The 16330-nt window shown below is 38.1% G+C and overlaps 1 protein-coding gene across 1 annotated transcript in view; it reads right to left on the minus strand.

The window, feature by feature from the left end:
- The window catches only part of espnla (espin like a), a 54757-nt gene that overhangs the window by 25022 nt on the left and 13405 nt on the right, over positions 1 to 16330 (minus strand). The window contains exon 3 of the mRNA XM_031838021.1: positions 1212 to 1398. Within this exon, the coding sequence (XP_031693881.1) occupies positions 1212 to 1398 (187 nt within the window). The remainder of the gene's footprint in view (positions 1 to 1211; positions 1399 to 16330) is intronic.

Raw genomic sequence — 16330 nt, forward strand, 5'->3', positions numbered from 1 at the left:
CAACAGACCAGAATGTTAAGGTGGCCTGCAAGGGACAAATGTAAGACCAGGGTGTTAAGGTGGCCTGCAAGGGATAAATGTAAGACCAGGGTGTTAAGGTGGCCTGCAAGGGATAAATGTAAGACCAGGATGTTAAGGTGGCCTGCAAGGGACAAATGTAAGACCAGGATGTTAAGGTGGCCTGCAAGGGACAAATGTAAGACCAGGATGTTAAGGTGGCCTGCAAGGGATAAATGTAAGACCAGGATGTTAAGGTGGCCTGCAAGGGACAAATATAAGACCAGGATGTTAAGGTGGCCTGCAAGGGACAAATGTAAGACCAGGATGTTAAGGTGGCCTGCAAGGGATAAATGTAAGACCAGGATGTTAAGGTGGCCTGCAAGGGACAAATGTAAGACCAGGATGTTAAGGTGGCCTGCAAGGGACAAATGACAACAGACCAGAATGTTAAGGTGGCCTGCAAGGGACAAATTTAAGACCAGGCTATTAAGGTGGCCTGCGAGGGACAAATGACAACAGACCAGAATGTTAAGGTGGCCTGCAAGGGACAAATGTCAGCTGCCTCAGAAAGATTACTTTCTTATGTTGAAACCTTCTCCTCCCCTGTCGTTTGTTCCTCACAGGGCACCTTAATATTCTGGTCTATTGTCAATTGTCCCTCGCAGGCGACCTTAACAGCCTGGTCTTACATTTGTCCCTTGCAGGCCTCCTTAACATTCTGGTCTGAACAAGAACAACCCCTGGAAGCGAAGCTTGTCTGTCGCAGCAACTTATAACTCAACATAGTAAACTGATACCATCTGTGGTGGATCTGAAGGGTAGGAAAAAAACAACAAGATAACTAATGTAAAATACACTGTGTCCGTAAAATGTATATAGGTTCAGAAATTTGGTGAAACAGCATCGTTAAAAAATATATATGGCAAAATATAAATGAAACTGGATGGGATTCAGAGAAAGACATGAGGGTTTAATTTGTACTATTTTCTACATTGTAGAATAATAGTGAAGACATCAAAACTATGAAATAACACATATTGAATCATGTCGTAACCAAACAAGGGTTAAACAAATCAAAATATATTTTGTGTCAAATTTACCCTGCAGCCCCTATTTTCCAGGTGTACTGGAAAATATCAAATAAGTGCAACTGGTTGGGATAAGTTTAAGAAACAACGGTTCTACAGCATATTGGCATCCAGTCCACTTACCAGCCAGATGACCAGGGCATGGTGCCCCATGTGTGCAGCAGCGTGCAGGCCGGTCATGCCATCATGGGCCCTGAGGTGGACGTCTGACCCGCAGTCCTTCACCAGGTACTCCACGATGTGCAGGTGGCCCTCCTGACATGCCAGGTACAGAGGGGTGGCACCGATGCCAGTCTGACGGTTCACACACCTGGTGGAAGAAACAAACACGGAGGCATCGTAAAGAAGACACCCAAAATGTACAGTATACAACTAATGTAATGTTAGTGGCTGATACTACATTATACAACTATAGTTACACAGTAATGTTAGTAGCTGATACTACATTATACAACTATATAGTTACACAGTAATGTTAGTGGCTGATACTACATTATACAACTATAGTTACACAGTAATGTTAGTGGCTGATACTACATTATACAACTATAGTTACACAGTAATGTTAGTAGCTGATACTACATTATACAACTATAGTTACACAGTAATGTTAGTAGCTGATACTACATTATACAACTATAGTTACACAGTAATGTTAGTGGCTGATACTACATTATACAACTATAGTTACACAGTAATGTTAGTGGCTGATACTACATTATACAACTATAGTTACACAGTAATGTTAGTAGCTGATACTACATTATACAACTATAGTTACACAGTAATGTTAGTAGCTGATACTACATTATACAACTATAGTTACACAGTAATGTTAGTGGCTGATACTACATTATACAACTATAGTTACACAGTAATGTTAGTGCCAGAATGTACACTACTGGTCAAAAGTTTTAAAAACACAGACACATTCAAGGGTTTTTCTTTGTTTTTACTGTTTTCTACATTGTAGTATAATAGCGAAAACTATGGAATAACAAATGGAATTGCAAAAAAAAAGTTCAAATACTTCCAAGCCTTTAGCCACTACAGTTCTACAGTAATGTTAGTGGCAGATGATACAGTATGCTACAGTTCTACAGTAATGTTAGTGGCAGATGATACAGTATGCTACAGTTCTACAGTAATGTTAGTGGCAGATGATACAGTATGCTACAGTTCTACAGTAATGTTAGTGGCAGATGATACAGTATGCTACAGTTCTACAGTAATGTTAGTGGCAGATGATACAGTATGCTACAGTTCTACAGTAATGTTAGTGGCAGATGATACAGTATGCTACAGTTCTACAGTAATTTAGTGGCAGATGATACAGTATGCTACAGTTCTACAGTAATGTTAGTGGCAGATGATACAGTATGCTACAGTTCTACAGTAATGTTAGTGGCAGATGATACAGTATGCTACAGTTCTACAGTAATGTTAGTGGCAGATGATACAGTATGCTACAGTTCTACAGTAATGTTAGTGGCAGATGATACAGTATGCTACAGTTCTACAGTAATGTTAGTGGCAGATGATACAGTATGCTACAGTTCTACAGTAATTTAGTGGCAGATGATACAGTATGCTACAGTTCTACAGTAATGTTAGTGGCAGATGATACAGTATGCTACAGTTCTACAGTAATCTAGTGGCAGATGATACAGTATGCTACAGTTCTACAGTAATGTTAGTGGCAGATGATATAGTTCTACAGTAATGTTAGTGGCAGATGATACAGTAAAATACAGTTCTACAGTAATGTTAGTGGCAGATGATACAGTATGCTACAGTTCTACAGTAATGTTAGTGGCAGATGATACAGTATGCTACAGTTCTACAGTAATGTTAGTGGCAGATGATACAGTATGCTACAGTTCTACAGTAATGTTAGTGGCAGATGATACAGTATGCTACAGTTCTACAGTAATGTTAGTGGCAGATGATACAGTATGCAACAGTTCTACAGTAATGTTAGTGGCAGATGATACAGTATGCTACAGTTCTACAGTAATATTAGTGGCAGATGATACAGTATGCTACAGTTCTACAGTAATGTTAGTGGCAGATGATACAGTATGCTACAGTTCTACAGTAATGTTAGTGGCAGATGATAGAGTATGCTACAGTTCTACAGTAATGTTAGTGACAGATGATACAGTATGCTACAGTTCTACAGTAATGTTAGTGGCAGATGATACAGTATGCTACAGTTCTACAGTAATGTTAGTGGCAGATGATACAGTATGCTACAGTTATACAGTAATGTTAGTGGCAGATGATACAGTATGCTACAGTTCTACAGTAATGTTAGTGGCAGATGATACAGTATGCTACAGTTCTACAGTAATGTTAGTGACAGATGATACAGTATGCTACAGTTCTACAGTTCTACAGTAATGTTAGAGGCAGATGATACAGTATGCTACAGTTCTACAGTAATGCTAGTGGCAGATGATACAGTATGCTACAGTTCTACAGTAATGTTAGTGGCAGATGCTACAGTTCTACAGTAATGTTAGTGGCAGATGATACAGTATGCTACAGTTCTACAGTAATGTTAGTGGCAGATGATACAGTATGCTACAGTTCTACAGTAATGTTAGTGGCAGATGATACAGTATGCTACAGTTCTACAGTAATGTTAGTGGCATCTACAGTAATGTTAGTGGCAGATGATACAGTATACTACAGTTCTACAGTAATGTCAGTGGCAGATGATACAGTATACTACAGTTCTACAGTAATGTTAGTGGCAGGTAATACAGTATGCTACAGTTCTACAGTAATGTTAGTGGCAGATGATACAGTATGCTACAGTTCTACAGTAATTTAGTGGCAGATGATACAGTAAAATACAGTTCTACAGTAATGTTAGTGGCAGATGCTACAGTTCTACAGTAATGTTAGTGGCAGATGATACAGTATAATACAGTTCTACAGTAATGTTAGTGGCAGATGATACAGTATGCTACAGTTCTACAGTAATGTTAGTGGCAGATGCTACAGTTCTACAGTAATGTTAGTGGCAGATGATACAGTATGCTACAGTTCTACAGTAATGTTAGTGGCAGATGATACAGTATACTACAGTTCTACAGTAATGTTAGTGGCAGATGATACAGTATGCTACAGTTCTACAGTAATTTAGTGGCAGATGATACAGTATGCTACAGTTCTACAGTAATGTTAGTGGCAGATGATATAGTTCTACAGTAATGTTAGTGGCAGATGATACAGTAAAATACAGTTCTACAGTAATGTTAGTGGCAGATGCTACAGTTCTACAGTAATGTTAGTGGCAGATGATACAGTATAAAACAGTTCTACAGTAATGTTAGTGGCAGATGATACAGTATGCTACAGTTCTACAGTAATGTTAGTGGCAGATGATACAGTATGCTACAGTTCTACAGTAATGTTAGTGGCAGATGATACAGTATGCTACAGTTCTACAGTAATGTTAGTGGCAGATGATACAGTATGCTACAGTTCTACAGTAATGTTAGTGGCAGATGATACAGTATGCTACAGTTCTACAGTAATGTTAGTGGCAGATGATACAGTATGCTACAGTTCTACAGTAATGTTAGTGGCAGATGATACAGTATGCTACAGTTCTACAGTAATATTAGTGGCAGATGATACAGTATGCTACAGTTCTACAGTAATGTTAGTGGCAGATGATACAGTATGCTACAGTTCTACAGTAATGTTAGTGGCAGATGATACAGTATGCTACAGTTCTACAGTAATGTTAGTGACAGATGATACAGTATGCTACAGTTCTACAGTAATGTTAGTGGCAGATGATACAGTATGCTACAGTTCTACAGTAATGTTAGTGGCAGATGATACAGTATGCTACAGTTATACAGTAATGTTAGTGGCAGATGATACAGTATGCTACAGTTCTACAGTAATGTTAGTGGCAGATGATACAGTATGCTACAGTTCTACAGTAATGTTAGTGGCAGATGATACAGTATGCTACAGTTCTACAGTAATGTTAGTGGCAGATGATACAGTATGCTACAGTTCTACAGTAATGTTAGAGGCAGATGATACAGTATGCTACAGTTCTACAGTAATGCTAGTGGCAGATGATACAGTATGCTACAGTTCTACAGTAATGTTAGTGGCAGATGCTACAGTTCTACAGTAATGTTAGTGGCAGATGCTACAGTTCTACAGTTCTACAGTAATGTTAGAGGCAGATGATACAGTATGCTACAGTTCTACAGTAATGCTAGTGGCAGATGATACAGTATGCTACAGTTCTACAGTAATGTTAGTGGCAGATGCTACAGTTCTACAGTAATGTTAGTGGCAGATGATACAGTATGCTACAGTTCTACAGTAATGTTAGTGGCAGATGATACAGTATGCTACAGTTCTACAGTAATGTTAGTGGCAGATGATACAGTATGCTACAGTTCTACAGTAATGTTAGTGGCATCTACAGTAATGTTAGTGGCAGATGATACAGTATACTACAGTTCTACAGTAATGTCAGTGGCAGATGATACAGTATACTACAGTTCTACAGTAATGTTAGTGGCAGATGATACAGTATGCTTCAGTTCTACAGTAATGTTAGTGGCAGATGCTACAGTTCTACAGTAATGTTAGTGGCAGATGATACAGTATGCTACAGTTCTACAGTAATGTTAGTGGCAGATGATACAGTATGCTACAGTTCTACAGTAATGTTAGTGGCAGATGATACAGTATGCTACAGTTCTACAGTAATGTTAGTGGCAGATGATACAGTATGCTACAGTTCTACAGTAATGTTAGTGGCAGATGATACAGTATGCTACAGTTCTACAGTAATGTTAGTGGCAGATGATACAGTATGCTACAGTTCTACAGTAATATTAGTGGCAGATGATACAGTATGCTACAGTTCTACAGTAATATTAGTGGCAGATGATACAGTATGCTACAGTTCTACAGTAATGTTAGTGGCAGATGATACAGTATGCTACAGTTCTACAGTAATGTTAGTGGCAGATGATACAGTATGCTACAGTTCTACAGTAATGTTAGTGACAGATGATACAGTATGCTACAGTTCTACAGTAATGTTAGTGGCAGATGATACAGTATGCTACAGTTCTACAGTAATGTTAGTGGCAGATGATACAGTATGCTACAGTTCTACAGTAATGTTAGTGGCAGATGATACAGTATGCTACAGTTCTACAGTAATGTTAGTGGCAGATGATACAGTATGCTACAGTTCTACAGTAATGTTAGTGGCAGATGATACAGTATGCTACAGTTCTACAGTAATGTTAGTGGCAGATGATACAGTATGCTACAGTTCTACAGTAATGTTAGAGGCAGATGATACAGTATGCTACATTTCTACAGTAATGCTAGTGGCAGATGATACAGTATGCTACAGTTCTACAGTAATGTTAGTGGCAGATGCTACAGTTCTACAGTAATGTTAGTGGCAGATGCTACAGTTCTACAGTTCTACAGTAATGTTAGAGGCAGATGATACAGTATGCTACAGTTCTACAGTAATGCTAGTGGCAGATGATACAGTATGCTACAGTTCTACAGTAATGTTAGTGGCAGATGCTACAGTTCTACAGTAATGTTAGTGGCAGATGATACAGTATGCTACAGTTCTACAGTAATGTTAGTGGCAGATGATACAGTATGCTACAGTTCTACAGTAATGTTAGTGGCAGATGATACAGTATGCTACAGTTCTACAGTAATGTTAGTGGCATCTACAGTAATGTTAGTGGCAGATGATACAGTATACTACAGTTCTACAGTAATGTCAGTGGCAGATGATACAGTATACTACAGTTCTACAGTAATGTTAGTGGCAGGTAATACAGTATGCTACAGTTCTACAGTAATGTTAGTGGCAGATGATACAGTATGCTACAGTTCTACAGTAATTTAGTGGCAGATGATACAGTAAAATACAGTTCTACAGTAATGTTAGTGGCAGATGCTACAGTTCTACAGTAATGTTAGTGGCAGATGATACAGTATAATACAGTTCTACAGTAATGTTAGTGGCAGATGATACAGTATGCTACAGTTCTACAGTAATGTTAGTGGCAGATGCTACAGTTCTACAGTAATGTTAGTGGCAGATGATACAGTATGCTACAGTTCTACAGTAATGTTAGTGGCAGATGATACAGTATACTACAGTTCTACAGTAATGTTAGTGGCAGATGATACAGTATGCTACAGTTCTACAGTAATTTAGTGGCAGATGATACAGTATGCTACAGTTCTACAGTAATGTTAGTGGCAGATGATATAGTTCTACAGTAATGTTAGTGGCAGATGATACAGTAAAATACAGTTCTACAGTAATGTTTGTGGCAGATGCTACAGTTCTACAGTAATGTTAGTGGCAGATGATACAGTATAATACAGTTCTACAGTAATGTTAGTGGCAGATGATACAGTATGCTACAGATCTACAGTAATGTTAGTGGCAGATGATACAGTATGCTACAGTTCAACAGTAATGTTAGTGGCAGATGATACAGTATGCTACAGTTCTACAGTAATGTTAGTGGCATCTACAGTAATGTTAGTGGCAGATGATACAGTATACTACAGTTCTACAGTAATGTCAGTGGCAGATGATACAGTATACTACAGTTCTACAGTAATGTTAGTGGCAGGTAATACAGTATGCTACAGTTCTACAGTAATGTTAGTGGCAGATGATACAGTATGCTACAGTTCTACAGTAATTTAGTGGCAGATGATACAGTAAAATACAGTTCTACAGTAATGTTAGTGGCAGATGCTACAGTTCTACAGTAATGTTAGTGGCAGATGATACAGTATAATACAGTTCTACAGTAATGTTAGTGGCAGATGATACAGTATGCTACAGTTCTACAGTAATGTTAGTGGCAGATGCTACAGTTCTACAGTAATGTTAGTGGCAGATGATACAGTATGCTACAGTTCTACAGTAATGTTAGTGGCAGATGATACAGTATACTACAGTTCTACAGTAATGTTAGTGGCAGATGATACAGTATGCTACAGTTCTACAGTAATTTAGTGGCAGATGATACAGTATGCTACAGTTCTACAGTAATGTTAGTGGCAGATGATATAGTTCTACAGTAATGTTAGTGGCAGATGATACAGTAAAATACAGTTCTACAGTAATGTTTGTGGCAGATGCTACAGTTCTACAGTAATGTTAGTGGCAGATGATACAGTATAATACAGTTCTACAGTAATGTTAGTGGCAGATGATACAGTATGCTACAGATCTACAGTAATGTTAGTGGCAGATGATACAGTATGCTACAGTTCAACAGTAATGTTAGTGGCAGATGATACAGTATGCTACAGTTCTACAGTAATGTTAGTGGCAGATGATACAGTATGCTACAGTTCTACAGTAATGTTAGTGGCAGATGATACAGTATGCTACAGTTCTACAGTAATGTTAGTGGCAGATGATACAGTATGCTACAGTTCTACAGTAATATTAGTGGCAGATGATACAGTATGCTACAGTTCTACAGTAATGTTAGTGGCAGATGATACAGTATGCTACAGTTCTACAGTAATGTTAGTGGCAGATGATACAGTATGCTACAGTTCTACAGTAATGTTAGTGACAGATGATACAGTATGCTACAGTTCTACAGTAATGTTAGTGGCAGATGATACAGTATGCTACAGTTCTACAGTAATGTTAGTGGCAGATGATACAGTATGCTACAGTTCTACAGTAATGTTAGTGGCAGATGATACAGTATGCTACAGTTCTACAGTAATGTTAGTGGCAGATGATACAGTATGCTACAGTTCTACAGTAATGCTAGTGGCAGATGATACAGTATGCTACAGTTCTACAGTAATGTTAGTGGCAGATGCTACAGTTCTACAGTAATGTTAGTGGCAGATGCTACAGTTCTACAGTTCTACAGTAATGTTAGAGGCAGATGATACAGTATGCTACAGTTCTACAGTAATGCTAGTGGCAGATGATACAGTATGCTACAGTTCTACAGTAATGTTAGTGGCAGATGCTACAGTTCTACAGTAATGTTAGTGGCAGATGATACAGTATGCTACAGTTCTACAGTAATGTTAGTGGCAGATGATACAGTATGCTACAGTTCTACAGTAATGTTAGTGGCAGATGATACAGTATGCTACAGTTCTACAGTAATGTTAGTGGCATCTACAGTAATGTTAGTGGCAGATGATACAGTATACTACAGTTCTACAGTAATGTCAGTGGCAGATGATACAGTATACTACAGTTCTACAGTAATGTTAGTGGCAGGTAATACAGTATGCTACAGTTCTACAGTAATGTTAGTGGCAGATGATACAGTATGCTACAGTTCTACAGTAATGTTAGTGGCAGATGATACAGTATGCTACAGTTCTACAGTAATGTTAGTGGCAGATGATACAGTATAATACAGTTCTACAGTAATGTTAGTGGCAGATGATACAGTATGCTACAGTTCTACAGTAATGTTAGTGGCAGATGATACAGTATGCTTCAGTTCTACAGTAATGTTAGTGGCAGATGCTACAGTTCTACAGTAATGTTAGTGGCAGATGATACAGTATGCTACAGTTCTACAGTAATGTTAGTGCAGATGGTACAGTATACTACAGTTCTACAGTAATGCTAGTGGCAGCTGATACAGTATGCTACAGTTCTACAGTAATGTTAGTGGCAGATGATACAGTAAAATACAGTTCTACAGTAATGTTAGTGGCAGATGATACAGTATGCTACAGTTTCTACAGTAATGTTAGTGGCAGATGATACAGTATGCTACAGTTCTACAGTAATGTTAGTGGCAGATGCTACAGTTCTACAGTAATGTTAGAGGCAGATGATACAGTATGCTACAGTTCTACAGTAATGCTAGTGGCAGATGATACAGTATGCTACAGTTCTACAGTAATGTTAGTGGCAGATGCTACAGTTCTACAGTAATGTTAGTGGCAGATGATACAGTATGCTACAGTTCTACAGTAATGTTAGTGGCAGATACAGTATACTACAGTTCTACAGTAATGTTAGTGGCAGATGATACAGTATGCTACAGTTCTACAGTAATGCTAGTGGCAGATGATACAGTATGCTACAGTTCTACAGTAATGTTAGTGGCAGATGATACAGTATGCTACAGTTCTACAGTAATGTTAGTGGCAGATGATACAGTATGCTACAGTTCTACAGTAATGTTAGTGGCATCTACAGTAATGTTAGTGGCAGATGATACAGTATACTACAGTTCTACAGTAATGTCAGTGGCAGATGATACAGTATACTACAGTTCTACAGTAATGTTAGTGGCAGGTAATACAGTATGCTACAGTTCTACAGTAATGTTAGTGGCAGATGATACAGTATGCTACAGTTCTACAGTAATGTTAGTGGCAGATGATACAGTATGCTACAGTTCTACAGTAATGTTAGTGGCAGATGATACAGTATAATACAGTTCTACAGTAATGTTAGTGGCAGATGATACAGTATGCTACAGTTCTACAGTAATGTTAGTGGCAGATGATACAGTATGCTTCAGTTCTACAGTAATGTTAGTGGCAGATGCTACAGTTCTACAGTAATGTTAGTGGCAGATGATACAGTATGCTACAGTTCTACAGTAATGTTAGTGCAGATGGTACAGTATACTACAGTTCTACAGTAATGCTAGTGGCAGCTGATACAGTATGCTACAGTTCTACAGTAATGTTAGTGGCAGATGATACAGTAAAATACAGTTCTACAGTAATGTTAGTGGCAGATGATACAGTATGCTACAGTTCTACAGTAATGTTAGTGGCAGATGATACAGTATGCTACAGTTCTACAGTAATGTTAGTGGCAGATGCTACAGTTCTACAGTTCTACAGTAATGTTAGAGGCAGATGATACAGTATGCTACAGTTCTACAGTAATGCTAGTGGCAGATGATACAGTATGCTACAGTTCTACAGTAATGTTAGTGGCAGATGCTACAGTTCTACAGTAATGTTAGTGGCAGATGATACAGTATGCTACAGTTCTACAGTAATGTTAGTGGCAGATACAGTATACTACAGTTCTACAGTAATGTTAGTGGCAGATGATACAGTATGCTACAGTTCTACAGTAATGCTAGTGGCAGATGATACAGTATGCTACAGTTCTACAGTAATGTTAGTGGCAGATGATACAGTATACTACAGTTCTATAGTAATGTTAGTGGCAGATGATACAGTATGCTACAGTTCTACAGTAATGTTAGTGGCAGATGATACAGTATGCTAAAGTTCTACAGTAATATTAGTGGCAGATGATACAGTATGCTACAGTTCTACAGTAATGTTAGTGGCAGATGATACAGTATGCTACAGTTCTACAGTAATGTTAGTGGCAGATGATACAGTATGCTACAGTTCTACAGTAATGTTAGTGACAGATGATACAGTATGCTACAGTTCTACAGTAATGTTAGTGGCAGATGATACAGTATGCTACAGTTCTACAGTAATGTTAGTGGCAGATGATACAGTATGCTACAGTTATACAGTAATGTTAGTGGCAGATGATACAGTATGCTACAGTTCTACAGTAATGTTAGTGGCAGATGATACAGTATGCTACAGTTCTACAGTAATGTTAGTGGCAGATGATACAGTATGCTACAGTTCTACAGTAATGTTAGTGGCAGATGATACAGTATGCTACAGTTCTACAGTAATGTTAGAGGCAGATGATACAGTATGCTACATTTCTACAGTAATGCTAGTGGCAGATGATACAGTATGCTACAGTTCTACAGTAATGTTAGTGGCAGATGCTACAGTTCTACAGTAATGTTAGTGGCAGATGCTACAGTTCTACAGTTCTACAGTAATGTTAGAGGCAGATGATACAGTATGCTACAGTTCTACAGTAATGCTAGTGGCAGATGATACAGTATGCTACAGTTCTACAGTAATGTTAGTGGCAGATGCTACAGTTCTACAGTAATGTTAGTGGCAGATGATACAGTATGCTACAGTTCTACAGTAATGTTAGTGGCAGATGATACAGTATGCTACAGTTCTACAGTAATGTTAGTGGCAGATGATACAGTATGCTACAGTTCTACAGTAATGTTAGTGGCATCTACAGTAATGTTAGTGGCAGATGATACAGTATACTACAGTTCTACAGTAATGTCAGTGGCAGATGATACAGTATACTACAGTTCTACAGTAATGTTAGTGGCAGGTAATACAGTATGCTACAGTTCTACAGTAATGTTAGTGGCAGATGATACAGTATGCTACAGTTCTACAGTAATTTAGTGGCAGATGATACAGTAAAATACAGTTCTACAGTAATGTTAGTGGCAGATGCTACAGTTCTACAGTAATGTTAGTGGCAGATGATACAGTATAATACAGTTCTACAGTAATGTTAGTGGCAGATGATACAGTATGCTACAGTTCTACAGTAATGTTAGTGGCAGATGCTACAGTTCTACAGTAATGTTAGTGGCAGATGATACAGTATGCTACAGTTCTACAGTAATGTTAGTGGCAGATGATACAGTATACTACAGTTCTACAGTAATGTTAGTGGCAGATGATACAGTATGCTACAGTTCTACAGTAATTTAGTGGCAGATGATACAGTATGCTACAGTTCTACAGTAATGTTAGTGGCAGATGATATAGTTCTACAGTAATGTTAGTGGCAGATGATACAGTAAAATACAGTTCTACAGTAATGTTTGTGGCAGATGCTACAGTTCTACAGTAATGTTAGTGGCAGATGATACAGTATAATACAGTTCTACAGTAATGTTAGTGGCAGATGATACAGTATGCTACAGATCTACAGTAATGTTAGTGGCAGATGATACAGTATGCTACAGTTCAACAGTAATGTTAGTGGCAGATGATACAGTATGCTACAGTTCTACAGTAATGTTAGTGGCAGATGATACAGTATGCTACAGTTCTACAGTAATGTTAGTGGCAGATGATACAGTATGCTACAGTTCTACAGTAATGTTAGTGGCAGATGATACAGCATGCTACAGTTCTACAGTAATATTAGTGGCAGATGATACAGTATGCTACAGTTCTACAGTAATGTTAGTGGCAGATGATACAGTATGCTACAGTTCTACAGTAATGTTAGTGGCAGATGATACAGTATGCTACAGTTCTACAGTAATGTTAGTGACAGATGATACAGTATGCTACAGTTCTACAGTAATGTTAGTGGCAGATGATACAGTATGCTACAGTTCTACAGTAATGTTAGTGGCAGATGATACAGTATGCTACAGTTATACAGTAATGTTAGTGGCAGATGATACAGTATGCTACAGTTCTACAGTAATGTTAGTGGCAGATGATACAGTATGCTACAGTTCTACAGTAATGTTAGTGGCAGATGATACAGTATGCTACAGTTCTACAGTAATGTTAGTGGCAGATGATACAGTATGCTACAGTTCTACAGTAATGTTAGAGGCAGATGATACAGTATGCTACAGTTCTACAGTAATGCTAGTGGCAGATGATACAGTATGCTACAGTTCTACAGTAATGTTAGTGGCAGATGCTACAGTTCTACAGTAATGTTAGTGGCAGATGCTACAGTTCTACAGTTCTACAGTAATGTTAGAGGCAGATGATACAGTATGCTACAGTTCTACAGTAATGCTAGTGGCAGATGATACAGTATGCTACAGTTCTACAGTAATGTTAGTGGCAGATGCTACAGTTCTACAGTAATGTTAGTGGCAGATGATACAGTATGCTACAGTTCTACAGTAATGTTAGTGGCAGATGATACAGTATGCTACAGTTCTACAGTAATGTTAGTGGCAGATGATACAGTATGCTACAGTTCTACAGTAATGTTAGTGGCATCTACAGTAATGTTAGTGGCAGATGATACAGTATACTACAGCTCTACAGTAATGTCAGTGGCAGATGATACAGTATACTACAGTTCTACAGTAATGTTAGTGGCAGGTAATACAGTATGCTACAGTTCTACAGTAATGTTAGTGGCAGATGATACAGTATGCTACAGTTCTACAGTAATGTTAGTGGCAGATGATACAGTATGCTACAGTTCTACAGTAATGTTAGTGGCAGATGATACAGTATGCTACAGTTCTACAGTAATGTTAGTGGCAGATGATACAGTATGCTACAGTTCTACAGTAATGTTAGTGGCAGATGATACAGTATGCTTCAGTTCTACAGTAATGTTAGTGGCAGATGCTACAGTTCTACAGTAATGTTAGTGGCAGATGATACAGTATGCTACAGTTCTACAGTAATGTTAGTGGCAGATGATACAGTATGCTACAGTTCTACAGTAATGTTAGTGGCAGATGATACAGTATGCTACAGTTCTACAGTAATGTTAGTGGCAGATGATACAGTATGCTACAGTTCTACAGTAATGTTAGTGGCAGATGATACAGTATGCTACAGTTCTACAGTAATGTTAGTGGCAGATGATACAGTATGCTACAGTTCTACAGTAATATTAGTGGCAGATGATACAGTATGCTACAGTTCTACAGTAATATTAGTGGCAGATGATACAGTATGCTACAGTTCTACAGTAATGTTAGTGGCAGATGATACAGTATGCTACAGTTCTACAGTAATGTTAGTGGCAGATGATACAGTATGCTACAGTTCTACAGTAATGTTAGTGACAGATGATACAGTATGCTACAGTTCTACAGTAATGTTAGTGGCAGATGATACAGTATGCTACAGTTCTACAGTAATGTTAGTGGCAGATGATACAGTATGCTACAGTTATACAGTAATGTTAGTGGCAGATGATACAGTATGCTACAGTTCTACAGTAATGTTAGTGGCAGATGATACAGTATGCTACAGTTCTACAGTAATGTTAGTGGCAGATGATACAGTATGCTACAGTTCTACAGTAATGTTAGTGGCAGATGATACAGTATGCTACAGTTCTACAGTAATGTTAGAGGCAGATGATACAGTATGCTACATTTCTACAGTAATGCTAGTGGCAGATGATACAGTATGCTACAGTTCTACAGTAATGTTAGTGGCAGATGCTACAGTTCTACAGTAATGTTAGTGGCAGATGCTACAGTTCTACAGTTCTACAGTAATGTTAGAGGCAGATGATACAGTATGCTACAGTTCTACAGTAATGCTAGTGGCAGATGATACAGTATGCTACAGTTCTACAGTAATGTTAGTGGCAGATGCTACAGTTCTACAGTAATGTTAGTGGCAGATGATACAGTATGCTACAGTTCTACAGTAATGTTAGTGGCAGATGATACAGTATGCTACAGTTCTACAGTAATGTTAGTGGCAGATGATACAGTATGCTACAGTTCTACAGTAATGTTAGTGGCATCTACAGTAATGTTAGTGGCAGATGATACAGTATACTACAGTTCTACAGTAATGTCAGTGGCAGATGATACAGTATACTACAGTTCTTCAGTAATGTTAGTGGCAGGTAATACAGTATGCTACAGTTCTACAGTAATGTTAGTGGCAGATGATACAGTATGCTACAGTTCTACAGTAATTTAGTGGCAGATGATACAGTAAAATACAGTTCTACAGTAATGTTAGTGGCAGATGCTACAGTTCTACAGTAATGTTAGTGGCAGATGATACAGTATAATACAGTTCTACAGTAATGTTAGTGGCAGATGATACAGTATGCTACAGTTCTACAGTAATGTTAGTGGCAGATGCTACAGTTCTACAGTAATGTTAGTGGCAGATGATACAGTATGCTACAGTTCTACAGTAATGTTAGTGGCAGATGATACAGTATACTACAGTTCTACAGTAATGTTAGTGGCAGATGATACAGTATGCTACAGTTCTACAGTAATTTAGTGGCAGATGATACAGTATGCTACAGTTCTACAGTAATGTTAGTGGCAGATGATACAGTAAAATACAGTTCTACAGTAATGTTTGTGGCAGATGCTACAGTTCTACAGTAATGTTAGTGGCAGATTATACAGTATAATACAGTTCTACAGTAATGTTAGTGGCAGATGATACAGTATGCTACAGATCTACAGTAATGTTAGTGGCAGATGATACAGTATGCTACAGTTCAACAGTAATGTTAGTGGCAGATGATACAGTATGCTACAGTTCTACAGTAATGTTAGTGGCAGATGATACAGTATGCTACAGTTCTACAGTAATGTTAGTGG

This window comes from Oncorhynchus kisutch, linkage group LG13 (assembly GCF_002021735.2).
Source record: "Oncorhynchus kisutch isolate 150728-3 linkage group LG13, Okis_V2, whole genome shotgun sequence".
Lineage (NCBI taxonomy): Eukaryota > Metazoa > Chordata > Actinopteri > Salmoniformes > Salmonidae > Oncorhynchus > Oncorhynchus kisutch.